Consider the following 25,877-nt stretch of genomic DNA (forward strand, 5'->3'; position numbering starts at 1 on the left):
TTTATTTTTTAAAGCACTTTTATTAGTTGTTGATTACCCTTTATGTATATGCGGTGCTGACAATCAAACCCAGTGCCTCACACATACCAGGCAAGCGCTCACCACTGAGCCGCACCCTGCGCCCCCAGCCCCCCAGCCCTTCCGATTTTACTTACTTTGAGATAGGGGCTCTCTAACTTGCCTAGGCTGGCCTTGAACTGGCCGTCCTGCCTCCACCTCTGCCTTGGGCGGGGACTCGTTTCCTGTAACTCTGCTACCCCGGCTGCATTGGGCTCTCCTGCCTGTGTTCTCAGGGCCTCAGCATCCATCAGGACGGAGGCCCTCCACCAGAGGCAGAGGTACCGGGCCCAGCTGCCCCGCCCCTGGGCCACCACACTGCTGCCCTGCTGGAGGCATTAGTGCTGGCCCCACGGTGTCAGCACACACTGGGGTTTAAGGACAGAGCGGCTGCAGAGTCCCCAGAGAGAGAGCCGAGAAGCCCCTGGACCCTGTCAGGCTCCTCTGGCCCAAGGTCCTGAGGTCTGGACGGCTATTGACTCAACAAGCCCTGCGCTCCATGCGAGGCGCCCCCTGAGCACTTCACTCGTTGAGAGCAGCCCAGGAGCCCCGCTTCATCACACCCATTCTACAGCAGACGAGGCACAGAGAGGTGGAGTGGTTTCGTAAAGTCACACAGTCAGGGTGGGAGCAGGGAGCAGAACCCAGGCTTTGCAGGGCGACTAGGGAGCTTCGGAGTCCGAATGTCACACAGAATCAGGTCACCCTGTAAATCTGAGGCCTCAGGTTCTAGGACCATAGTATTCCGAAGTGCCAGAGTCCCAGAATTTCAAGTTCTGGGACCTCGGGGTCTGGACTGGGGGGGTCGAGGACGCTGAGGCCTGGGGTCAGGGCAGCAGGTGAGCTATTTCCCTAAAACGCCCACCAGGCGGTGTCTTCGGCCTCGTGAGTGGCGTAGCCTCGGTTCAGCCGGGTGCTGGCCAGACTCTGGGTGCTGACCAGACTCCACCCCTGGAAGGTTCTCATCCTTCGATTTTTTTTCCAACCACTTAAAAATGGGAAAGCCGTGCTTAGCTCACAGGCCCTGGGAAGACAAGCAGGGGCTGGCTCTGGCCTTCCGGCCACCTGCAGGCCAGCACCTGGCCCGGCGCCTTCGGGAGACGTACTCGAAGGACTGGCTGGAGGCGCGAGGCCCCAGTGATCCACTTCAGGACTGCACGTGGCTCAGGGGCAGTGTCGCCCAGCACCGGACAGGCCCTGGGTCCCGACCCAGCACCACAAAAAGAACGTGTCTCCTCACCGTCAAACTCCGGTGGTGTCCACGTGGAACAGCACGAAGACTGTTCCTGCGGGTCCAAGGCAGCTTTCGAACGCAGCCTTCCGAGTCCCACACAGCACAGCCCAGGGCATCGGCCAGCCTCCTCCGTCTCACGCCTACCCAGGGTTGGCAAGACGCGCAGATGAGGAAGCCGCAGAGGGCCAGCTTGTTCCACTGGCCCCAGAAGTTCTCCAGAAGCCGGACACAGTGTCCTCCTCTCCAGAAGCCTGACGCAGTGTCCTCCTCTCCAGAAGCCGGACGCAGTGTCCTCCTCTCCAGAAGCCGGACGCAGTGTCCTCCTCTCCAGAAGCCGGAAGCAGTGTCCTCCTCTCCAGAAGCCGGAAGCAGTGTCCTCCTCTCCAGAAGCTGGACACAGTGTCCTCCTCACTGACACGAGAATCAAGGGAGGAAATCCAGCTGGGTGGGGCACCTGTGGCCCCGGCACTGGGAGGCTCCTGTGGGGACACTGCTGGGGGACACAGCCAGACCCACCTGCCCTCAGTGCAGGGCAGCCACAGGGTGGACAGTGCAGGAGGACACTCAGTGCATCCGTGTTCCCATGGACACCTGGGAGGTAGGCCTACTGTGCCACACACTGGCCTTGCCTGGCAGCCCCGACTCTCCTTCCAGACAGACCTAGGTCCTTCCTTCCCTCTGGCTTCTCCTCCAGGCAGAGGGTGGGCCGGTGGGTTCTGTGCCCGGTTGGTCCTGGGCTATTGAGGGACTGTCCCTGAGGACAGGGGGCTTCCTGTGAACATACGGGTGAGTGAGGAAGTGGTCAGGAGTCACGGACCAGCCCGTGTATCCTGTTATCGGCCTGCCGGCCTGCGCGCTGGGCAAGGGATCTCACGGCTTCCCCGTGACTGGCCGCCTGCCCTGCCCCTTGCAGCCCTCGGCCCTCCGTCGAGGCCCCGCCCCTCCAGGGCGCCCGCCCGGCTGGCCTCCACGAGCTTCCCGCCCGCGCCGTCGGGCGTCCTCTCCCCGCGGACAGCACGAGGTCCGGCACGCCCCCCGCTGCCCCCGGGCCGGCTTCCTCCGAGACGCCGCCGAGGGCCTCCTCCGACCTCCGTCCAGCTGGGGGGCGCGGGGCGGGGCGCGGCCGCCGTCTCCCGGCCTTATAAGGCCAGCGCGGCGGCCCATGGGCGGCGGGGGCGGCGCCGGGCCCGCTCAGCCCCGCGCGAGGGTCGGCGGCGCAGCCGTGAGCTCCGCGCGGTTCGCCGCCGGCCCGCAGCCGGGTGAGTGGCGGGCCGCGTCCCAGCCACCGGGGGCCCGGCCCGGCCCGCGCCGGCTCCGCGCGGGAGGTGCCCGGCGGCGGGGCACCGGCAGCCCCCTGGCCCGGGCTGCGCTTCCGCCTCGGGCCGCCCAGGTTCGGGAGGGGAGGGCGGGGACCCCAGGAATTCCCAGGCCGCCCGCGCGCCTCTGCGCCCGAGGGCGCCTCCTGGCCGCGCGGCCCGAGCGAGAGCGTCCTCACCCGGAATCGCGAGTGGCCCGGGAGAGGCACGGTCAAGAACCCCTCTGGCTTGGGCTCAGAGGGGGCAGACGCGGCTAGAGGGTCGCACAGCAGGGCGTCCTGGGGACGGAGAAGGAGGTGCGCGGTGATCACGCACCCACCGGGTGCCGTCCTCCCTGCCCATCCCCGCACACCCGCCCCCGGCACCTGGGAACCTGGCCGCAGTCAGGACCCTGCCCCAGCCGCATCCAGGACCTCCGGTCCTCCTCTGCCCTTTACAGCAGGGAGTCTGAAACCCGCGGACTTCCGCGCACACCCGGTGCGACTCGGGTCCCCACCTTGCAGCCTGTGGGCCCAGAGGCAGGGTAAGGTGCCCGCTGGCGCCAGGGCTGAGAAAGGCTGCCTGCGCTGCCCAGACAGCTTAAGAGTGGCCCAGCCTCAAGAGGCCGGGAAGCGGGGAGCCACAGACCTCTGAGATGGTGGGGCTGGGGGCGGGTCAGTGCTGCCCTGGAGGGGCGGGGTCGCAGGCCCGAGGTGACCAGCCCTCAGTTTGCTGGGCTGGAGGATGGGCGCGGCAGGGGCTTCAGCATGGGCTTCAGCACACACCATCCTCCCAGGGGACGGTCTCCATGCCTCAGTTTACCCTGGTTGGACAGCGCTGGGGCAGGCAGACATCCAGTGTCTCTCAGCAGCCGTGCCATGTGCTCCCAGCTGGCCAGGGGGCCTGGACTACTGGGAACAGCTGCTCCCGATTTAGCAGGGGCGGCTCAGCCACATTCCCTGCAATTTGTGATGAGGAGGAATGTGTGCTGTAGGAGGCCCATGGCCAGGGTAAGGAGGCCACGTGGGTGGGACCGGGCCTGGAGCCCTGGTCCCTGGAGCTGTCAGGGACAGGGCCCAGCTGGGCAGGCTGTGCCTGGTGCCCCACCCGCTTCCACAGGCTGCTCGGGGTGTGGGAACCTGGGGGTGCAGGTGGGCTCACGGGCCTCCCTTCTGAACTGCCCTGTGCATCCTGATCCAGTCACAGGGCTGAAGGCAGGAGCCAGGAGGTGGGGCTCAGGTCAGAAGACCCCTATGCAGGTTGTCCCAAGCTAAGAAGGGGAGCTGAGGCTGGAGGGGGGACAGCTGTCCATGGTCACCTGGAAGTTGGCTCTGCCGTACTCCTAGCCCCTGGGCATGTAAGAGCAGAGGAAGGAAAGGGGCCCTTTTCTCTTTTGAGAAAGGAGGGCGGGCATCTGCAGCACAAACCACCCAGCTGGACAATCCTATCCTGACCAAGGGCCAGCACCTGCCACACACCCGCCCAGGACTTGCTGGCCTCATGCTGCAGCTTCTCTCCTGGTCTGAGATACTGCCGTGGGGCCTGGGGGCCCATGGGGAGTGGTATGCGTGATGGGGGACCTGTAGCATTACTGTGCAGCCACCCAGCCCTGAGCTGGCAGCAAGCATGCTGGAGGTGGACAGAGAGCCAGGAGGTGTGTGGCCTGAGGGTGGAGATGAAGGCTGGTAGGGCACAAAGCCAGGTGGGGAGGCAGGGTCATGGGCACGTCAGCTGGGGTGGCCAGGGAAGCACCTGAGTCAGCGGGCGGTCTGTGCAAAGGCCCTGGGGCAGGAGCTGGCACAGCTGGTTCCAGAAACAAAAATCTGACGGTTCCTCAGTAAGTGAGACACAGGCATGCAGCTCCTCTCCTGGGTGTCCACCCAAGCGTATGAAGACAGGTGACCAGAGGAATCACACAAGGTCCCCAGCAGCTGTATCCACACAGCCCAAATGTCCACCAGCAGTTGGACAGATAAACACGATGGTCCATTCATCATGGAGTGTCCTCAGTCATAAGCGAGAGCCAGGTGGCACACTGAAGTGTAGATGGACCTGAGGTCTTCATGCTCAGTGAGAGCCAGACACAAGGCCACTCAGGGTGTGACCCAGTGACAGGAGACCTCCCAGGACAGGAAAGTCCAGAGACAGGAAGTAGACTTGTGGGTGCCAGGCTGGGGGGACAGGGTTATCGTTGGGTGACGGAGTGTTTGGGAGTCAGCTGTGGGGATGGCTGTGCACGTCCCGAGTGGGCTGACCTGCATCCCTAGTGACTGGAAAGTGTGAGGTAGCCGGGCGTGGGGGTTGGACCGGCCAGTCTGCAGCCCGGGAGGCGGAGCATCTCTGCCTGCGTGGGGCCTCTGCAGCCTCTGGCCTCGCCCCATCTGGAGGCTTCTCTAGGGCGCCCTCGCCTGGCTGAGCCCGGTATCCTCTGCTCCTCCAGCTCCTGTCTAAGTACGACCCTCAGAAGGAGGCTGAGCTTTGCAGCTGGATTGAGGGTCTCACGGGCCTCTCCGTTGGCCCCGACTTCCAGAAGGGTCTGAAGGATGGGTCATCTTATGCACATGAGTGGGTGCCTGCCCGTGGCCCCCGCTGTGCCTCGGGCTTGCCCTCCTAAGGGTCGAGTCTGGCTTGCTTCTCTTTCTCATTTTGGAGCCACGTCTCTCAGTCTCTCGGTCTTAACCCAGCCCTCGGCTCCCAGGCAGGCGCTCCACCACTGAGCAGGACGTGCGTGCCCTGCCTCAGCCTCCCGGGCAGCTGGGCGTGGCCCCTGCACCCGCTGCTTTGTCTCAGGCCTTCGCGCTCTTCTGTGTCTGGGCGTGTGGGCTGTGCGTCCCGCGTCCCTGGTGGGCGGCTGCTTTGCTTGCCGCACCCTGTTCCCCTCATTCAGATCTTCTAGCTTTGCACATAAAAAATTGTACCAGCAGTTCCCAGACTCCCTCCCCAAACTCCGCGGTCATAGGCTGCGTCCCTAGGACCCCTCGCTTGGCTGCTGTGCTTGCGGGGCGGGTGGGCACTGTTGGGTCAGCAGAGACGGAGGCCAGTGAGCTTCCCACCACTCACCTGGCTCCTCTCCGGCCCCACCCGGTCTGTCCTCCCAGACTCATGAACAAGCTGCAGCCAGGCTCTGTCCCTAAGATCAACCTGTCCATGCAAAACTGGCACCAGGTGAGGGGCTGGCTGGCGGAGGAGGCCTGGCGGGTGCCACACCACTAGGGTCAGGTCCACTCACTGCCCTTGCCCTGGCTCCTTTCCCCTAGAAAACCTCTCCAGCTCCATCAAGGCCATGGTCAGCTATGGCATGAGCCCCGTGGACCCTGTTCCAGGCCAGCAACTGTTTGAGAGCGGGAACATGACCCTGGTCCAGGTGTCTCTGCTGGCGCTGGCAGGGAAGGTGAGGTCCAGGGGACCGCTGCACGGTGTCTGTGTGTGGAGGCCCTTTACTTTCTGGGTTTGCGCGTGGCAGAGTCCACCTTGACGGGAGTCACAGCCGAGGCTGGCGGCAGAGGAGGAACAATCCGCCATCCTCAGCCTGAGCCTGGGGCCAGGGTCTGGCATGGGAAGGGGCGTGGAGTCTCCGGGAGGAGGCCAGAGGGAGGTGGCATGGGAGGGTGCCCGTGTCCCTGTGCCGCTGCTCCCTTGATCCCGGCGCCCCTCACCCCAGGCCAAGACAAAGGGGCTGCAGAACAGCATGGACATCGGAGTGAGGTACATGGAGCGGCGGCTGCGGAGCTTCACGCCGCCACCATGAAGGCTGGCCAGTGCGTCATCGGGCGGCAGGTGGGCCTCACATCCCCAGGCCTCCTGGCTCAGCCGAGACCTCCCAAGGGTCTGGAGGCTGGCAGGGACCACCTGACCTCTCCGTCCACTTCTGCAGATGGTCACCAACAAATGCGCCAGCCAGTCAGGAGTGACCGCGTACGGCACCAGGAGGCATCTCTGTGACCCACATCCTGCCACCCATGGACCACACCACCATCAGCCTGCAGAGGGGCACCAACAAGCGTGCCAGCCAGGTGCCCGCCCCACAGCATCAGCCGGGTCCTGCCGGCCAGCCACACCTGGCCTCCCTCCTGCCCCATCTCGGCTTGTTTAGCTCCTGGTTTCCGCCTTGCTGTGTGTGCCTGGGGAAGCAACAGCCCCACTCTGCTCCTTGTCTTCCTCAGAGTGCCCCAGGGCCCCCCAGTTCTGACACTTGGAGGTTGGGCTCGTTCTCTGCCACGCCGATGCACATGTCAGCCTAATAGGCGGGGAGCCCTCTGGTCCCTGCAGGCCTGAGCCTCAGCCAGAGGTGGTCAGGGGAAAAGCCGGACCTTCCTGGTTTCAGTGGCCAGGACTGAGCAGGGGGACAGGGTCCCTGGTGGCAGAGACCCACTTCTCGTAGTCAGAAGGGTCAGCAGATGCTGGGCAGACCTGTGGGGTCCTGGGCCTGGACAGGGAGCAGGGGAAATGAGTGGGGGCTCCCTCCCTCCTCCCCGCTGAGCCCCACTCCTCCCTCTGCAGGTGGGCATGACTGCTCCAGGGACATCTGCAACGCCAAGCTGGGGACCAAGCTGGGGACCGACAAGTGGGACAGCTCCTCTGTGTCTCTGCAGATGGGCCACACCCAGGGCGCCAGCCAGAGTGGCCAAGTCTGCGGCCTGGGCCACCAGATATACGACCCCAAGTACTGCCCACCAGGCCCTGCGGCCAAGGGCGCCGCAGTGGGAGCCAGCAGCCACCCTGAGGCGGCCCCGGAGCGTCCCCCCTACGGCCTGGAGGAGGCTGGCTGCTGAGGCGCCAGTGTGCTGGGCCCTGCCCACAGCAGCCCCCCACCTGGGCTTTGGGCTCCTCTGCTTTCTTTTTCTGAGTGTTGCCAGTCGGGGTCCAGCAGCTGGCGGGCCAGATCGTGGCCAGGCCTCTTCGCACCCTGCCCGATCTGTCACAGGACTGAGTTACCAGCTGGAGGAAGGCACGTGTGGGCATTGTGGGTGGGGGTCCTCAGGACACCAGGAAGCAGATTTCCTGGTTGGCGGTGGCCTAGCTTTGTGGGGCAGAGACCAGGGCAGTGGGGAAGCCGGCCCCAAATGGCGTCCGGTTTCCTCACTCTTCCCAACAGCTTGTGGTTTTGTACCGGCGGGACTTTCAGGCACTTTAACAAAGAAAACAACGTTTTTTCTTTTTTTCAGGAGAAGAGGGTGGGGATGGTAGAGGGGAGTGCTCTGAAATGGGCCTCCTGGGAGAGACCCTGGCCACAGCCCTAAGATCTTTTAGGCACATTGAGGGGCCACATTTCTCTTAAAACCCCCCAGAGCAACAGCCCTGGGTCCTTGCCAGGGGACCAGCGGAGAAACCGAGGCCCAACAGGACATTGGAGCTCAGTGGTTGGGGTAAAGCCAGACCCTCTCCCCAGGTCCCCCTCACCCCTGAGGCCCAGCAGGTGTTCAAGACCCCGGTCCCCCAGCTCTTGCCCTTCTGACCCCACCAGCTAGTATCCCCCCCGCCAGGTACTGCGCTCACTGGACCCCCACCCAAGGGCCCTGGCCTATGACAATGTGAATTGCCAGTGTGGACCCAAAGCAATAAAAAACCTCTGTTTAGAAGAAAAGAGGGTGTAGGGAGTTGGGACCACCTGGTGGCAGGGGTCATTTCCTGCTTCCCCCTAGGGGCCTGAGCAGGGAGCGGGTTGGCAACTACCCGCCTCTCTGCTGGCCCAAGGCCACCTCCTGTCTGCACCAGGCATCCCAGTGCCTTCGGGGCTGTGGATCCACATCCTCCATTCAGCCAGCAGGATCTTGGGAAATACTCGGAGGTTTTCCTCAAAATCAGGATGACCATTATGATCCAAGACTCTAATCTTAGAATGTTGGGCGTCCCTTCCCCATTCTGCCATCGTCTGGCCCAACGTAGGGATCCAGGAATGTCTGGGGAATGAATGAACGAACAAATGGGGACTCGGGTCCATCTCCCCATTTTTCGGATGGGCAAATGGAGTTCCGGTCTTGAGCCAGTCTAGCTAGGACCTAGGTCCCCAGGAGAGGGGAAAAGGGTCTCCTGCAGTGGGGGGGCTTTGGTATTACAGAGGACTATGCGACGTGAGGAGACAGCCAGGCTTCCCAGAGACGGTCTGGCCCGCATGTCCCCAGCCTGGCCCCTGTGGGAAGAGCTGGGCGCGTTGCCGCCTCCAAGTGATTCAGCAAGAGGCGCGCGGCCCCTTTAAGAAAGCCGGCTCGGCGCGCCCCGCTATAATCCCGCCCTAATCCTCGGCGCGCGCCGGGCTCCGGTGGGGCCGGCCTGTGACTGGCGGGCACAACGGCCAATGGTAGCGGAAGGGGGCGGGGCGTTAAGGGCGCGGTGGTCAGCGCAGGGATGCAAAAGCCCGTCAACTTCGGGGGCTTAGCGCCCGCCGGGGGCTTCTCTTAAAGGGGCCTCGTACCCCGGCAGCGGAGGGAAGGCGGACCAGAGCCCGGGGCCCCGAAACGGTGAGGGGGACCCGGAGAGGGAGGAGGGGCGCGACACTTGAGAACGCAGGGGTGGGGGTGGGGTGGGGGGAAGGCAAATTCCCTCGCCGCCCTTCCTGAGTGTTGGGGACACTGAATTGACCATTAATTCTCAATGGGAGGAGGTGGTCATGGGGGTCACTGGAGAAGGTCGTTACCAACATACACCTGCAGTGCCTTTCTCACTTAGAGATCCCCAACACCACTCCTTTATAAATGAGTTGGTCCCCAGAGATCCTAAAACCCACTTGCCAAAAGAATACTGGCGAGGAGGTTGAGGTCCTAGGGTCTAGTCCCCCGTGGATGGTTGCCTTTTGGCAACTTCCTGCCTCTCTGGAAGCCTTAGTTTCCCCATTTGTACAAGAAAGTAGCCCAGAGCTGTACGGTCCCTAGAAAAATACAGGATCAGGAACTGCTGGTTCCAGGAGTCTGTCCCTGTCCCTTCTCTGGATCCTGTATTTCTGAGAGATCAGTAATCCATGATAGTGTGGAGAGCTGGGCCGGTCTCCTGCTGTATCCACTTGACCTCAGTGTCCACTTCTGTAAAATGAATCGAGAATCTAGTACTGCCAGCCAGGCGTGTGACATGCTCAACAGAAAATATTCGTTGCTGCTATCACCCGACGACAGGGGCAAAGGAAACCCTTGCCCAGGTCCGGGATGAGGCCGAGCCAGGACCTTGCAAGAGGCCTGGGGGTGGGGCCGGGGGGGGGGCGGTGAAAGCGTTAAGCTGAGGCTCCGGCCCCTAAGGATTCAGGAGGGTGTGCCCAGATCCTTTAGCCCGCAAAGAGCGACAGCCCTGGCAACCAATCGGCTGCGAGGACGGCTTCGGGCAGGGTTCCCATTGGTTTACTCCATCTGGTAGAGGAGAGTACCTGCTGTTTGCCTTGCTCCAACAGAGCTTCTGGGAGCCCTTCATGGTAGGATGGGAGACAGGGTTCGGAGGCGGGCAGGCAGTTGCCGGCAGCCACACAGCACATCCTCACGGTGACCCTTCTGACCCTTGTCCTGACCCCTCGGTCCCGTGCCCTGTCCAGTTTCACCATGGCTTTCTGGACACAGCTGATGCTGCTGCTTTGGAAGAATTTCGTGTATCGCAAGAGACAGCCGGTATGCAACTCCTGAGGTGCGGAGCAGGACAGGGTGGGCAGGTGTCTCCCAGGGCCCCACCATCTCCCCCGCATTCTCCGCTCAGATCCAGCTCCTGGTCGAGTTGCTGTGGCCTCTCTTCCTTTTCTTCATCCTGGTGGCCGTCCGCCATTCCCACCCTCCACTGGAGCACCAGGAATGTGAGCCCCGGAGCCGCCAGATGCTGTGGGAGGAGGGCGGGCCACCCCGTCCGCAGGGATCCCCATGAGTGGCAGCCACTGCATGGCGCTGCCGCCGAGCCTCTGTTGCTAGAGGTGTGCAGTCGGTGGGGGTGATGCAGAGGTGGCAGGCTGGCACCTCCCTGCAGGCCACTTCCCCAACAAGCCACTGCCGTCAGCGGGCACCGTGCCCTGGCTCCAGGGTCTCATCTGCAACGTGAACAACTCCTGCTTCCCGCAGCCAACGCCTGGTGAAAAGCCCGGGCTCCTGAGCAACTTCAAGGACTCCCTGTGAGTCAGAGGCAGTGTGGGGGATGGCTGCCCAGTGGGCTTAGGGCGCCGAGTGACCCTGCAGCCCCACCTCCTTCCCTTCTGTGTCCCCAGAGTCTCCCGGCTCCTAGCTGATGCACGCACCGTGCTGGGGGGTCCCAGAGCCCACAGGACACTGACTGCCCTGGGAAAGCTGGTGCCCCTGCTGAGGGCAGTCAGTGGCACAGGTAGGGAGGGCCCCTGACAGGGCTGAGCTCCGAGCCCCAGCTGGCTCAGCTGGGCACAGGTGGGGTGGGTGTTTCAGGCTAGGTTCGCCAACTCTGTGCTTCTGTGCATCCCTCCCCCAGCCGGGCCTCCACGGACTGACCAGCTGCAGGAGCGCCCTTCACTGGCCACCAAGCTTCTGGGGATGCTGCTGCCAGGGGTGAGGCAGGGCTGGATGGGAGCAGCTGACTCCCGGGCATTGCTGTCAGGGTGCCCCAGCGCTTGGCCGTGCGGGGGTCTCCCACGCAGGGGCCGTCTCTGCTGTCTGGGGCAGCAGTTGTTCCTTGTCCTGTCTGCCATGGTGGTAAAGGCGCCAGGGTGTGACTGAGCAAGTCTTTGCACCTCTCAGAGCCTCAGTTTCCCCGTTTGTAAAGTGGTAGTCTGGGGCAGCTGAACACTGCAGACCTAGTGGATGGGAAGGTGAGGCCATCTCCTCCACAGGAATCCCTGTGGGGCACCCTGGGCCGCGCCCAGGAGTCCACGGCCAGCTTTGTGGAAGCAGTCAAGGACCTGGTCCAAGAGGTGAGGCTTCACCCCACCTTGACCCCAGCCATGAGCAGTAGGGCAGGCCACCTGGTTGGGGAGCTGATGGGTGGCCTGGGGCATTTTCCTTGAGGGTCCAGGTGCTTCTGGCAGGGTCCTTGCCCTGGGTAAGGCTTGGAGATGGACAGTGTTGTGGGAGGATGACCAGCGCCCTCTGCTGACCTTGTCTTAGCTCCTGGTGCTGCCCAGCCTGGTGGAGCTTCGGGGTCTGCTGCAGAGACCCCCAGGGACAGGTGGCCCCCTGGAGCTGGTGTCAGAAGTCCTCTGCAGTGCTAAAGGGCCTAGCAGCCCAGGGGGTCTCTCCCTCAACTGGTACGAGGCCAGCGACCTGAGGGAGCTGGTGGGGCAGGATCCAGGACCAACCGTGCTGGACAAAGGCCTGAGTAAGCGACTGACTTGTGTCCCCATCTGGGAAGTGGGGTGGTGGGCATGAGGCAGGGCCTCATGGCACCCCACCCCAGGCCCTGCCTGCTCTGAGCTGATGGGGGCCCTGGGAGGCCACCCGCTGTCCCGCCTGCTCTGGAGGCGCCTGAAGCCACTGACCCTAGGAAAAGTACTATTTGCACCTGACACGAATTTCACCCGGCAGCTCATGGCCCAGGTGAGGGTGCTGGATGCTGGGTGGGAGGGAAATGGCCAGACACCACCCGGTACCCCCAGGGTGCTGGATGCTGGGTGGGAGGGAAATGGCCAGACACCACCCGGTACCCCCAGGCTAGGTATGTCAGGGCCAGGCCGTGGGGTCTCAGAAATTGCATTTTGAAGAAGTATGAGTTTGCCAGCCGTCAAGAGAGACCAGCAGGCACAGTCTCAGAGGCACAGATGGAAGCAGGGCCCAGGGGCCAGAGGTCGGCAGGGGTCCCCAGAGGTTGCGAGGTATTGAATGGGCAGGGCCTGGGTGGGTCTTGTGCTGCCTGCCTCCCTGCAGGTCAATCGGACCTTCGAGGAGCTGGCTCTGCTGAGGGACATCCAGGAGGTCTGGGGGGTGCTGGGACCCCAACTCTTTGACTTCATGAACAACAGTGCTAACGTAGCCATGCTGCAGGTGGGGCTGGGGAGAAGGCTCAGGGTGGTGGGGGGCTCCCATGCTGGGTCAGGGCATGGAGGTGGAAATGGAAACCCATGGTGGGAGGGCAGATGGGCCCCCACGGACAGGAAGGGGTACCTGATACAGACCCCTCCTCCCCTGACACCCCACAGAGGCTCCTGCGAATTCAGGATCAAGCAGGGAGGCAACCAGCACCTGGAGGCCCAGACCCAGTGGGGGCCCTGCAATCCTTTCTGGACCCCAGCATGGGTGGCTACAGCTGGCGCGACGCCCATGCTGATGTGGGGCGTCTGATGGGCACACTGGCTCACATCATGGAAGTGAGCCATCTGCTTGGGGGTCTGGTCATTGAGGGGAGGTACACCTTGCCCTGGGGAGAGGTGGGCTGTATCCCACAGAGCCTGATCAGAGAGACAGCCCGGGCTTCACAGACGTCTGAGGGGAGCCTAGTCTGGAGGAGCCAACGGGTCTGCCTTGACCCGGGTGGGCCCCCAACGCCTGGGATTCATGCCACCTAGTGTGTGTCCCTGGACAAGCTGGAGGCCGTGCCCTCGGAGGCGGCCCTGGTGTCTCGGGCCCTGCAGCTGCTGGCTGAGCACCGCTTCTGGGCTGGCATCGTCTTCCTGGAACCTGAGGACCCTGGGGACCCTGCAGAGATGCCAGCCCCAGACCTGGGCCCCGGCCACGTGCGAGTCAAGATCCGCATGGACATCGATGACGTTACCAGGACCAATAAGATCCGGGACAGGTGAGCAGAAGCAAGAGTTTGGTGGTGGGGGCCAACCAAGGACATTCCTCCTATGGAGATCTTGATAAGCCCGACTGGGTGCATAGTAGGCGGAGCCCAGAACTTGTTAGGTCAGGTAGCTCCTGCTAGGATGAGACCAGAGTAGGTCCAGGTTGAGGGCAATGGTGGGCGTGGCTGGTGCTTAATTGAACCCGCGAAGTGAGGACGAAGCTATGGGGGGCTGGGGGGGGGGCTGAAGCTGTGAAAGGCAGGCCCTGAGAGCTTCCAGCAATTCTCTGCACTGAACGTCACTCCCCTCTCTCAGGTTTTGGGACCCTGGCCCGGCCGCGGACCCCCTCACTGACCTGCGCTATGTGTGGGGCGGCTTCGTGTACCTGCAGGACCTGCTGGAGCGTGCTGTTGTACGCGTGCTCAGCGGCACGGACCCCCTCGCCGGCCTCTACCTGCAGCAGATGCCCTACCCGTGCTACGTGGACGACATGTGAGCGCCACGCCCCTCCGCACTCAATCCCCCAGGCGCGGTCCCGGGGCTTAGTGGGGCCAGAGCTCCGTTTGGAACGAGCTTCGCTGTTTAGAGAGACCGCCCCATGGTCCCTATGGGGAGAGCAGGGGTCCCCCAGGGTCTGGAGTCTCCCGGTGCAGGGAGAACGTGACCTGTGCTGAGATCCGGAACCCCAAGGCTGGGTGGGGGTCCCGACATGGGGGTGGGGAATCTGCGCAGCTGACGGAGCCTTAAGTGTCCGGGTGAAGGGTCCTGCCAGATGCAGGAGGGAGCTCCGCAGGTTGTCCAGATCCACCACGATGTCGCGTTCCTCAGCTTCCTACGTGTGCTGAGCCGGTCGCTGCCGCTGTTCTTGACGCTGGCCTGGATCTATTCGGTGGCGCTGACCGTCAAGGCCGTGGTGCGCGAGAAGGAGACGCGGCTGCGCGACACCATGCGCGCCATGGGGCTGGGCCGCGCGGTGCTCTGGCTCGGCTGGTTTCTCAGCTGCCTGGGGCCCTTCCTACTCAGCGCCGCGCTGCTGGTTCTGGTGCTTAAGGTGGGCGCCTCGGCCTTCGCGGTTGCAGAGCGGGCGCGCGCAAGGGTTATAAGCAGGAGGCACTCGGTGTTTGGCACGTGTCCGGAGGCCCAATCCTTTGCCTTCCACAGTTGGGGGACATCCTTCCCTACAGCCACCCGGCCGTGGTCTTCCTGTTCTTGGCAGCCTTCGCGGTGGCCACCGTGGTCCAGAGTTTTCTGCTGAGCACCTTCTTCTCCCGCGCCAACCTGGCGGCCGCCTGTGGAGGGCTCGCCTACTTCTCCCTCTACCTGCCCTACGTGCTGTGCGTGGCCTGGAGGGACAGGCTGCCCGCGGGTGGGCGCGTGGCTGCGGTGAGCCGGGCGGACCGGCGGGCGGGCGGGGGAGGCCCTGGGGCGGGGCGCCCTCCCACCTGCACGCTGCCCCCCGCCCGCTGCCCCACAGAGCTTGCTGTCGCCGGTGGCCTTCGGCTTCGGGTGTGAGAGCCTGGCGCTGCTGGAGGAGCAGGGGGAGGGCGCACAGTGGCACAACCTGGGCCGTGGGCCGGCGGCAGATGTCTTCAGCCTGGCGCAGGTCTCAGGCCTCCTGCTGCTGGACGCCGCGCTCTACGGCCTGGCCATCTGGTACCTGGAGGCTGTGTGCCCAGGTGGGCCTACGTGAGCGGGGCTTCGGGCTTGGCGCTTGTGCTACGGGAGGTTGAGCTTAGGGGCGGGGCCTCCGAGCGGTCTACCTGGAGACGCCAGATTAGGTCTCCCAGAGGGACGGAGGGCGGTGTCTCGGGCGGCGCGCCTGCGCACAAGACTGCATGGGGGGTGGTGCCTCCCGGCCTCTTGGTACCTGGAGGTGTGGATCTTGGTGGTGAGAAGGTGGTGTTTCCTGGCACTTGTGCACAGGTAGCTGCCTCTAAAGGGCAGAGCCACCTCCTACCTGGCTGTCCGGATTCCAGGTGTGTGGCCAGAAGTTGGCGCACTCCAGGGAATAGCAAGCACGACTTAGCTCCTCTCCCCCAGGCCGGTACGGGATTCCTGAACCGTGGAATTTTCCCTTTCGGAGGAGCTACTGGTGTGGGCCTGGACCCCCCAAGGGTCCTGCCCCAGCCCCTGCCCCGCAGGACCCAAAGGGTGAGGCCCTGCAAGCCTAAACAGCTGCTTCCTGATTTGGGCTCCCTACTCTGCCCCTCAAAAAGCCAGGTTCCCAGACACCCCAACTCCCCAGCCCTGCACATGCTGCAGCCCCCTAGGGCCGCCCTGACTCCTACCGACCCCAGCCTCACAGGTCCCTGATTTCTTGGGCCCCCGTGGCTGACTGCCTCCCTCCGCAGTGCTGGTGGAGAAGGCGCCGCCCGGCCTGAGCCCTGGGGTCTCTGTTCGAGGACTGGAGAAGCACTTTCCCGGCTGCCCGCAGCCTGCCCTGCGCGGGCTCAACTTGGACTTCTACCAGGACCACATCACGGCGTTCCTGGGCCACAATGGGGCCGGCAAGACCACTACACTGTGAGCCCCCGGCCCCTCCCCTCCCTCCCTCTGGCCTCAGCTTCCCTATCTGTTCAGTGGGGAAGACATCTGGGGTCAGAAGATTCCTGCCTGCATGGGGGGACGGGACTTCCGGTCACTCGGGCACATGGTAGGCAGGCGGTGTTTTCTCTGAGCCCATTTCCCTCCTCCGTGAAATGCAAACATACCAGCCTTTGGTTAAGCATCTAGCAGGTGCCCTGTGCTTGTGGCCCTCTCCTGGCGAAAGGCTGCTGCTCTGAGGTCCCTGCACCCCCAGGTCCATCCTGAGTGGCCTCTTCCCACCCAGTGGCGGCTCAGCTCTTGTCCTTGGCCATGACGTCCAGTCCAGCATGGCAGCCATCCGGCCCAGCCTGGGTGTCTGCCCGCAGCACAATGTGCTGTTTGACATGTATGTCCTGGAGTGCCTGGGGAGGGCTGGGCGAGCTCCGGGACCACAGATGGCCCTGACGGTCCTTGCCACAGGCTGACTGTGGATGAGCACCTATGGTTCTACGGGCGGCTCAAGGGCCTGCGTGCGGCAGCAGTGGCCTCTGAGCAGCAGCGACTGGTGCAGGACGTGGGGCTCGTCCCCAAGCGATGCGCCCAGACACGCCACCTCTCCGGTGAGCCCAGACGGGGAGACTCTCCACAGGGAGAGGGTCTTGAGAAGCCAGGGGACAGATCTGGGGGGCTGGGGGAGCCAGGCTTCGAGGTCCACGTGGTCATGCTGGGATCCCCCACCCCACCAGGCGGGATGCAGCGGAAGCTCTCCGTGGCCATCGCCTTTATGGGTGGCTCCCGGGTTGTGATCCTGGATGAGCCCACGGCTGGTGTGGACCCTGCGTCCCGCCGTGGCATCTGGGAGCTGCTGCTCAAGTACCGGGAAGGTGAGCGAGGAGGGGGGCTTGGGGTTCCCCTGGACTCTGCTTCAGGCCAACCTTGTGACGCGGGGTGCCGGGGGGGCTTGGAGAGGTGACTGGGAGCCCGCTGCAGCGGGTAGGAGATTCCCAGCAGAGACCACAGCTTGGGCAACACCTGTGGCCGGGGCCCGCGGGTCTCTGTGCTCAGGTCGCACGCTGATCCTCTCCACCCACCACCTGGACGAGGCGGAGCTGCTGGGAGACCGAGTGGCGGTGGTGGCAGGTGGCCGCTTGTGCTGCTGTGGGTCCCCACTCTTCCTGCGCAGCCACTTGGGTTCTGGCTACTACCTGACACTGGTGAAGAGTCCCCTGCCCCTGGCTGCTGCTGAGGTGAGGACCAGAGCTGGGCCCTGCTGACCCCCACAGTCCTGTCCAGCCTGAGGGCCCTGTCAGCAGCTGCTCCTTTGCCTGCAGGATGAGGAGGACACCTGCCTGACAGACAGCAGGGGCATGGGCCCCGAGAGGGCGCCGCGCAGCCAGGGCAGCACGGCAGGTGAGGGCTGGGCCGGAGGCCCCCAGGCAGGGCGGGGCAGTGGGCAACAAGACTCCAGACCCCGAGCTGGGCCCCTGACCCGTCCGCCTGGACTGTAGTAGATGCCCAGACTCTGGCCCTTAGTTTTTAACCTGTCCTGCTTCAGCCAGACTTGGGCCCACCTCACGGGTGACACTGAGTCCAGACCTGCCCTCAAGTTCTTGGCCCTGACCTCTGCCCCTAGGGACGGCCCTTCCCCAAGGAGGAGCGGGGAGGCACAGGCAGGAGCTGGAGCAGGGCTCCCAGGTCTGCAGGGGCCCTGAAGCACCCCATCTGCACAGGTGCCCCCGAGCTCCTGGCACTGGTGCGGCACTGGGTGCCTGGAGCCCAGCTGGTGGAGGAGCTGCCCCAGGAGCTGGTGCTGGCTCTGCCCTACGTGGGGGCACTGGACGGCAGTTTTGCCGGGCTCTTCCGGGAGCTGGACAAGCAGCTGGGGGCGCTGAGCCTTGCTGGCTATGGGATCTCGGATACCAGCCTGGAGGAGGTACAGGTGGTGGGCAGGGTGACCCGGGAGGGCTACCTGGCGGGTGCAGGAGCTCCCTGCGTAAGGGAGGGGCGTTCCCCGAGACCCTGCCCAGAGCCCCTGGAGGCGGGCTGGGCCCCCACTCTGAACCCCTGCTTTCTTCCCAGATCTTCCTGAAGGTGGTAGAGCAGTGCAACGCCTCGGACACCGACCCAGAGGGTGAGGCCGCAGCTTCCTGACCTTGACCCCTGACCCCGGTCTAGAGCAGGACCTGATCTCAGGCCAAGTGGATGCCTGACTGAGCCTACCCCAATGCTTAGCCCAAGCCCTGACCTTTCTACCCGTGACCCTTAACCCTGGCCCCAGATGACACTAACACCTGTCCCATCCCCTGTTTGCCCTGCAGATGGCAGCTGTGGGCAGCATCAAGCACAGGGTGCCCATGTGCACCTTGCTGTCCCAGATGGGAGCCCAGGGGCCACAATGGTGCCAGAGGAATCAGTCCTGGAGAATGTGGGTGAGTCCTGCCTCACACGTCGTCCCCAAGGTCCTCACCACCAGAGCACTGACCCTCTCATCCCGACAGCCTGGCAGGGCTCTGGGCCAGCCACTGCAGGCCAGATACAGGGCTGGGCACTGACCTGGCAGCAGCTCCGGGCCCTCCTTCTCAAGCGCTGTTTGCTCGCCTGCCGCAGCCACCGGAGCTTGTTTGCACAGGTGAGGGCATAAGGGAGTCCCTGGTGACTCTCCTCTGGCCATTCCCTCCGTAGTTTACTTCAGCAGCTTAATCCTAGGCATGTCTATTGGGGATGCTAGGGAGCCCCGGGTGGTTCTAGAGCAGGAGCAGGGAAGGGTGGTGGAGGTGGCAGCTAATGGGTTGTTCCTCTAGATTGTGCTGCCCGCCCTCTTTGTGGGCCTGGCTCTGGTGTTCAGCCTTACCGTACCTCCGTTCGGGCACTACCCAGCTCTGCGACTCAGTCCTGCCATGTACAGCCCCCAGGTGTCCTTTTTCAGGTGGGTGCAAAGGAGAGAGGCTGGTGGAGGGAGGGCTGGCCGCCTGGGGACACAGCTCTGACCCTGCACACACACACAGCGAGGATACTCAAGGGGACCCCAGGTACACCCACCTGCTCGAGGCGCTGCTGGGCGAGGCAGGACTGGAGGAGCCCTACCTGCAGAACAACTCCCACGGGTGAGGCCCCAGCCTGGACCTCCCCCTCTGGCCTCCACATCCCCTCTGGGCTGTGGTGTGGAGCACCCCCTGTGGCACGTGGGAGCTGGGAGCCTTGGTGCTCCCAGGCCCGGCAGCGGGTGTCCACAGCCCTGCACCCTGACCCACAGGGTGTCTGAGTGCACAGGGGCCGTCTCCTGCCTGTTCTCCACCCCTGAGGTTGCTGCGGATGTGGCTGGGGTCATGGCCCGTGGCAACTGGACCCCGGAGTCTCCATCCCCAGCCTGCCAGTGCAGCCGGCCAGGTGCCCGCCGCCTGCTGCCCGACTGTCCAGCTGCGGCGGGTGGCCTCCCTCCGCCCCAGGCAGTGGCCAGCTCCGGGGAGGTGGTCCAGAACCTTACGGGCCGGAATCTGACTGACTTCCTTGTGAAGACCTACCCGGGCCTGGTGCGCAAGGGGTGAGCCGCCACCCTGGGACTCCACCCCCTGCAGTCAGCCATGTGCCGGTGGGGCCTGGTCTCAAGGGAGGTGGGGCAGGGCCAGGTGCCCAGCCGGACCCTGAACCTCTGTCTGCCATTCCCGGCCCTGTCTCTTCCACAGCCTGAAGACCAAGAAGTGGGTGGATGAGGTCAGGTAAGGAGGGACCTGAGGTCTTGGCCCCATCGCCCACCCTTCCTGGCCCTCAGTTCTTCATCCCTGCCCCCAGGTACGGGGGCTTCTCGTTGGGGGGCCGAGACCCAGACCTGCCCTCAGGGACCGAGCTGATCCGCTCCGTGGAGCAGCTGAGGGCTCTGCTGAGCCCCCAGCCAGGCGGGGCACTCCACCGAGTCCTCAGCAACCTCACCGTGTGGGCACACAACCAGGATGCTCACAGCAGCCTCAAGGTGAGACCTCGGGAGGCGGTGGGTTGGCCTTGGGAGCTGGGTGCAGCCTGGGCTGCCTGACCCTGTGGCCTCCACTCCACAGATTTGGTTCAACAACAAGGGCTGGCACGCCATGGTGGCCTTTGTCAACCGAGCCAACAATGCACTCCTACATGCCCACCTGCCCCAGGGCCCCGCCCGCCATGCCCACAGCATCACCACGCTCAACCACCCCCTGAACCTGACCAAGGAGCAGTTGTCTGAGGCTGCTCTGTGAGTCTGCCCACCTCCTACCTCAGCATCTGTGGTTTTAGGCAGTGGGCTGGGTTTGAACCCTGCACACAATGGCTGTGTAAAGGGAGGACAGCCAGAGCCACTCCCCATGGTGGGGGCAGCATAACGGGCACCATCAGGCTTCACGCTCCAGCTCCCCCAACACCCCACGAGTCCCTGTCCCACCAACCACTGTCCTGCACAACCTCCCCTGCCACACAGCTCAACCACCCCTCCCCAATGGCCCCCAGGAACCCTGTCCCTGCACAGCATGCATGGCCCTGCCCTGAGCAGCCTCCTGCCCCCACCCCCAGGATGGCCTCCTCCGTGGACGTGCTGGTCTCCATCTGCGTGGTCTTCGCCATGTCCTTTGTCCCAGCCAGCTTCACCCTTGTCCTCATTGAGGAGCGTGTCACTCGAGCCAAACACCTGCAGCTCATTGGGGGCCTGCCCCCCACCCTCTACTGGCTGGGCAACTTTCTCTGGGACATGGTACGGAGGCTGCCTGGAAGTGGGAGGCCAGCTGTCGTCCCTCTGGCCCCTTATGGGCAGGGGCTTACCATGCATGGGTGAGGTCTTGGGGACTGTGGGACCCATCATGTTCTCGTGCAGAAATAGTAGGAGGCAGAGGGGTTTGGCTGAGGGTGGCTGTCCTACTCCTCCTGCTGAGGAAGGCGACATCCGTCTCTGCAGGGTAACTACTTGGTGGCAGTGTGCATCGTGGTGCTCATCTTCCTGGCCTTCCAGCAGAAGGCATATGTGGCCCCTGCCAACCTGCCTGCCCTCCTGCTCCTGCTGCTACTGTATGGGTGAGGTCCCCACTCCCTCACAGTCTGTTCTTGCTGCCCTCACCCACTGCCACTGAGGGAGATGGAGCCCTGCAGCAACTCCTGAGGAGAAAACATGGAGTTTGGAGGGAACCTTGGAGCCTTCTAATTCAGTTACATACCATGGTGGCCTTAAAAGCTCAGCTCAGCCTGATTTGCATGAAAAGAGGCCCAACACATGCAAGATGTGGGAGGCTGTGCTCCTCCCAGGGATGCTGAGCAAGGCTCCTGTTGCCCTGCAGCTGGTCAATCACACCACTCATGTACCCGGCCTCCTTCTTCTTCTCCGTGCCCAGCACGGCTTATGTGGTGCTCACCTGCATCAACCTCTTTGTTGGCATCAATGGCAGCATGGCCACCTTTGTGCTGGAGCTCTTCTCAGATCAGGTGAGGCACAGCAAGGAGGGGCTGGGGCTGGGTTGCAGTGTCAGCTTCAGTCTGACTCGCCCATCTCTTCCTGCCCCCAAGCAGAAGTTGCAGGAGGTGAGCAAGGTCTTGAAACGGGTCTTCCTGATCTTCCCCCACTTCTGCCTGGGCCGGGGTCTCATCGACATGGTGCGGAACCAGGCCATGGCTGATGCTTTTGAACGCTTGGGTGAGAAATTCCTGTCATGTGAGACTGGTCAGCATCCTTGGAAGTACCATCCTAGACTTAGTTACACAGAGTGGAGAGACACTGTCTCCAGGGAGAAACCCTTAGGTGCCCTCAAGGTTGGACCAAATCCGAGGTGTAGAAAAGAAGTCATAAAAGTTAATTTTATCTTGGGACAGATCACTGGAGATTTAATGCCCTAAATAAGGGAGGGAGGTGGTGAACCTCTATTTTCTATGCCCATGAGACTCCACCTGAGTAACCTACCCAGGTCTCCTTTGCCCTTTACCTTGAGAATCCAAGTGATCTGGATGGGGAGGATGCAACTTTAAGTCCCCACAAGACCCAGTCTCTCCTTCCTATCCCCACAGGAGACAGGCAGTTCCAGTCACCCCTACGCTGGGAGGTGGTTGGCAAGAACCTCCTGGCCATGTTTGTACAGGGGCCCATCTTCCTCCTCCTCACGCTCCTGCTGCAGCACCGCGGCCGGCTCCTGCCACGGTCAGTGAAGAGCAGGGTAGGGTGGCAGGGGCCAAAGACCTACCTGGGGCCCACTCATGTCTTTGTCTTCAGACCCAAGCTGAAGACACTGCCACCCCTGGGAGAGGAGGATGAGGATGTGGCCCGTGAGCGGGAGCGGGTGGCCAAAGGGGCCACCCAGGGGGATGTGCTGGTTCTCAGGGACCTGACCAAGGTAGGTGTGGTCACAGTGCCGGGTGGGGCTCCCACTGACCACCCTCCTTTCTCAGGGACCTGCCTCCTCCCAGGTGTACCGTGGGCAGAGGATGCCAGCTGTCCACCGCCTGTGCCTGGGGATCCCCCGGGGTGAGGTAAGCACGGGTGAAGGACCAGTTGTGGGGCAATGGAATGTGTACCACACTTCTAGGGACCCACTGCTCCTGTTTACCAAGCACTTACCAGGTGCCAAGATTTGACTCCTGTTTTGAGCCAACATATCCTCATTAAGCACCTACTGCATGCTTACTTTTATGGAGTATCACTGTGCTTACCAAAGGTGTACAGAATACCACTTTTATGTTAATCAGCTTTTATCAAGCACCAAGAGCATTTAATGAGCCTCTACTGTATACACTGGGCCAAGCACTTGTTCACAGCCAGCACTTACTAGGTTTGGTTTGTACCAGCTTACAGTTGAGTACCTATGTGCTAACTTGTTTGCTATGGGCCATTTACTGCTCCCCTGCTGGGGTTCAGTACCTCTGTAAACAGGTGAGTGTTAGTGTGAGTTGCAACACCTCTGAACCAAACATGGGTGTGTGAGCCAACCCTACTTCTGGCTGACAGCACACGCAGCCTGACCACCAGAGTCTCTTCTTCATTAGGTCTTTGCCCTGTGCCAGCAGACATCTGAAAGTCTGTTGACCCCACACTCGTGTCTGCCCATGGGACACCTACCCTAGCCCATAACCCAGAAACAAACACATCCCCTGCCGAGGAACGTGCTGTCTCTCCACATGCCCCGTGTCTCCTTCAGGGCTCGGCGTGCCCACAGCGCTCTGCGCAGGAGTGCAGGGCTACCGCCTGGGCACCTGAGCTGCAAGACCCAGGGTCTGGGCCTCCCTGGGCACCGTTGATGTGTCCCTGCAGTGTTTTGGGCTGCTCGGAGTGAATGGAGCGGGGAAAACGACCACGTTCCGCATGCTGACTGGGGACACACTGCCCAGCAGGGGTGAGGCCGTGCTGGCAGGTCACAGGTGAGGGGCTCCAGGCAGGGGCAGGGTGGACCTCCCCCATGACCAGCTGTGCCTCCCACACCCTGCTCATGGACAAGGCCCTGGGACACCCTGCTCATTACCGAAGTGACCCGGGGTGGTGGCCCTGAGACCTCTGGGTGTGTCTCCAGTGTGACCTGCAACTTGCCAGTTCTGAGCCCTCTGTCCCCACTCGCAGTGTGACCCAGGAGACGGCTGCCGCTCACCGCTGCATGGGCTACTGCCCACAGTCAGACGCCATCTTCGAGCTGCTGACTGGCCGTGAACACCTGGAGCTGTTTGCGCGCCTGCGAGGTGTCCCTGCGGCCCAGGTTGCCCAGGTGAGTGCACCCTGCCGGGGTCTCCTTGGTCCCCTACCTTGGTCCCGCCCATGGCTGGTCCACCCCTTGCTCTCTCGCCCTTCTTTCTGCCCCATTCCCCGCCCTCAGGTCCTAGTGCTCAGGTGCAAATGCCCGAGTCCACCCCACCACCTGAGCTTCCAGCTGCTGTGCTCACCTGGCTCACGCCCTTTCCCACCCATTCCTGCGGCCCAGCGTCCTCCCTCCTTGACATTTCATGCTGGGACCCTGGCTGAGGTCTTCTTGCCTTTGGCCCTGTTGTGTCTGACCACTCCCAGGTTACACTCACCCCTGCACTTCACTGTCCCTGGCTCTTCTCTCCTGGCTCCAGCTCCCGTCCACTGTGGCCCCACCCCACATCCACTCTACGTGCCCTGACCGCTGCCCTACCCTGCCTCCGCTGGGCCCCCATCCCAGCCTTGCTCTGGGCCTGCCCCGTGCTCCCTGCTGCTGTGCCGAACCCGCTGTGGCCCCACCCCACTCTCCGGGTCTCCCTCAACGTCCCTCTTGCCGGGCTCTGCAGACTGCCAGTTGGGGCCTGACGCGCCTGGGGCTCGCGCAGTATGCAGACAGGCTCGCGGGCACCTACAGCGGAGGCAACAAACGCAAGCTGGCAGCAGCTGTGGCGCTGGTCGGGGATCCCGCCGTGGTCTTTCTGGTGCGTGGGGTAGGGTGTGGGGCGGGGCCGGGTCTGGGACTGAGCAGGACCAGGCTTGGAGCATCTCCCGCTTTCCCAGGATGAGCCCACCACAGGCATGGACCCCAGCGCGCGGCGCTTCCTTTGGAACAGCCTTCTGGCCGTGGTGCGGGAGGGCCGCTCCGTGGTGCTCACCTCGCACAGGTGATTGGTCCAGGTCCTTGGGAGAGGCTGTCCAGAGCACCGGGCACAGCGGATGGGAGGCCCTGACCCTGGCGGGACAGCTGGGAGAGTGGCGGGCCTGGGGTTAAGGACACTCGGCGGCCCCCAGCCCCAGGAATAGAGCAGTTTGGGTCCATCACAATGTCCAGAAAAGGGTGGAGGGGAGGGTCGCGGCCAGCGCAGCGCAGCGCGATTGGAGCTCACGGACTCCACAGCATGGAGGAGTGCGACGCGCTCTGCACGCGCCTGGCGATCATGGTGAACGGGCGGTTCCGCTGCCTGGGCAGCACGCAGCACCTCAAGCGCAGGTGAGTGCAGAGGCCTCTGGGCAGGTGTGAGGACAGGCAGGTGGGATGAGTGTGCGCCTGGGAACAGGCTAGGGGAGACCAGACCTGGAGCTAAGCGAGGCCCAGGGCCTTGGCTGTGGAGCGGCCAGGATTACAGACCGAAAGCGGGAGGAGGGGCCGGGAGGAGTTTACAGAGGGCTGCAGGGCAGGAGCGGAGACTGGTCAGCGCGGGGCTGCCGGGGGGAGTACAAGGGCCAATCAAGGGCCGGTGGAGGTGGCGCCCGCAGAGGCCGCTGGGTCCTTGGGAGCCCGAGGAGGGCGGGTGGTGGGCGTGACCTCGACGCGAAGGAGGCGCTGCCTGTGCGGGAAGCGGGCTGCAGGCTAGAGCGGGTGGGAGGGGGAGCAGGGTCCTCGGCAGGGGCGGCGGGAGCGTCGAGAACGGCTAGGGCTTGCGGTGCGGGCCAGGGGCGGAGGTGGGAAGGGTGGTGGGTTAGTGGGGCTGCGAGAGGGCGGGGCCGAGAGCGTGACGTGCGGCGGCGCGGAGCCGCGGGTGCGGGACAGCGTCAGGTGGGGCCGGTGGAAGGGGGACTGGAAACTAGCTGGTGTGGCAGCGTCGTGGCCTGTCTGGTAGCTTTGGTCGCGTCCGTTCCAGATTCGGTGCTGGCCATACACTGACCCTGAGGGTGCCTGAGGACCAGCGAGAGAGGGCGGTGGCCTTTGTGGTGGCGGCATTCCCGGGGGCTGAGCTGCGGGAAGCGCACGGAGGCCGCCTTCGCTTCCAGCTGCCACAGGGAGGGCGCTGCACCCTGGCACACGTTTTTGGAGAGCTGGCTGCCCGTGGTTCAGACCACGGCGTGGAGGACTTCTCCGTAAGCCAGACCACACTGGAGGAGGTGACAACAGCACTGGGCTGGGGCTGGAGGAGGGGCTGGGCCAGCACCCTGGACTGACAGCCCCTCCTGGCCCTTCCTATCCCCTCTGGGCCACCCACCTGCCAGGTCTTCCTGCACTTCTCCAAGGACCAAGGGCAGGAGGAGGATGAACCGCAGAAGGGAGTGGGGGTGGAGCCTGCACGAAGTGCGGGACACCCCGAAGGCACCAGCCAGGCCCTGGAGGACCCCCGTGTGGTGGAGACTGTGCTCTGAGCCTGCCTGCCCTGGGGGAGGGGGGGTGGCCCCAGGAGCCCCCAGAGCACCTGCTGCCCTGGAGCAAATAAAGAGAAGACTGGAGAAAAGGAGTGGCGAAGCTGTGTCCTGTGGCGGGCT

General features: G+C 63.6%; 2 protein-coding genes across 2 annotated transcripts; both read left to right on the forward strand.

Annotated features, from left to right (window-relative positions):
- Window positions 1–1,874: 1,874 nt before the first annotated feature.
- CNN2 (calponin 2) lies at window positions 1,875–8,160 on the forward strand (the record flags this gene model as incomplete). The annotated part of the gene is given in 12 exon segments (XM_079115072.1): window positions 1,875–1,889; window positions 2,205–2,817; window positions 3,069–3,130; window positions 5,027–5,151; window positions 5,685–5,751; window positions 5,840–5,977; window positions 6,248–6,320; window positions 6,323–6,363; window positions 6,461–6,534; window positions 6,536–6,599; window positions 7,087–7,113; window positions 7,116–8,160. Coding segments are annotated over 12 exon segments (1,542 nt in total). The 3' UTR covers window positions 7,359–8,160.
- Window positions 8,161–9,969: 1,809 nt separating this feature from the next.
- On the forward strand, window positions 9,970–25,860 carry ABCA7 (ATP binding cassette subfamily A member 7). The gene is made up of 44 exons (XM_079114482.1): window positions 9,970–10,172; window positions 10,258–10,351; window positions 10,519–10,660; window positions 10,754–10,866; window positions 10,987–11,063; window positions 11,345–11,425; window positions 11,619–11,829; window positions 11,908–12,047; window positions 12,375–12,491; window positions 12,647–12,814; window positions 13,013–13,242; window positions 13,547–13,723; window positions 14,060–14,282; window positions 14,393–14,614; window positions 14,706–14,907; window positions 15,272–15,382; window positions 15,583–15,754; window positions 16,032–16,163; window positions 16,238–16,377; window positions 16,504–16,641; window positions 16,823–17,004; window positions 17,089–17,167; window positions 17,488–17,690; window positions 17,837–17,888; window positions 18,076–18,386; window positions 18,559–18,683; window positions 18,763–18,861; window positions 19,011–19,298; window positions 19,441–19,473; window positions 19,547–19,724; window positions 19,807–19,976; window positions 20,291–20,468; window positions 20,670–20,785; window positions 21,046–21,190; window positions 21,275–21,398; window positions 21,767–22,089; window positions 22,163–22,225; window positions 23,004–23,110; window positions 23,307–23,448; window positions 23,990–24,124; window positions 24,204–24,307; window positions 24,541–24,633; window positions 25,265–25,505; window positions 25,611–25,860. Exons 1-44 carry the CDS (start codon window positions 10,107–10,109, stop codon window positions 25,755–25,757), a joined length of 6,594 nt encoding a protein of 2,197 aa, XP_078970608.1. The 5' UTR covers window positions 9,970–10,106; the 3' UTR covers window positions 25,758–25,860.
- The last annotated feature ends 17 nt before the right edge of the window (window positions 25,861–25,877 follow it).

Source organism: Sciurus vulgaris (genome assembly GCF_902686455.1).
Source record: "Sciurus vulgaris genome assembly, chromosome: 16".
In the NCBI taxonomy this organism is placed as follows: Eukaryota; Metazoa; Chordata; class Mammalia; order Rodentia; family Sciuridae; genus Sciurus; species Sciurus vulgaris.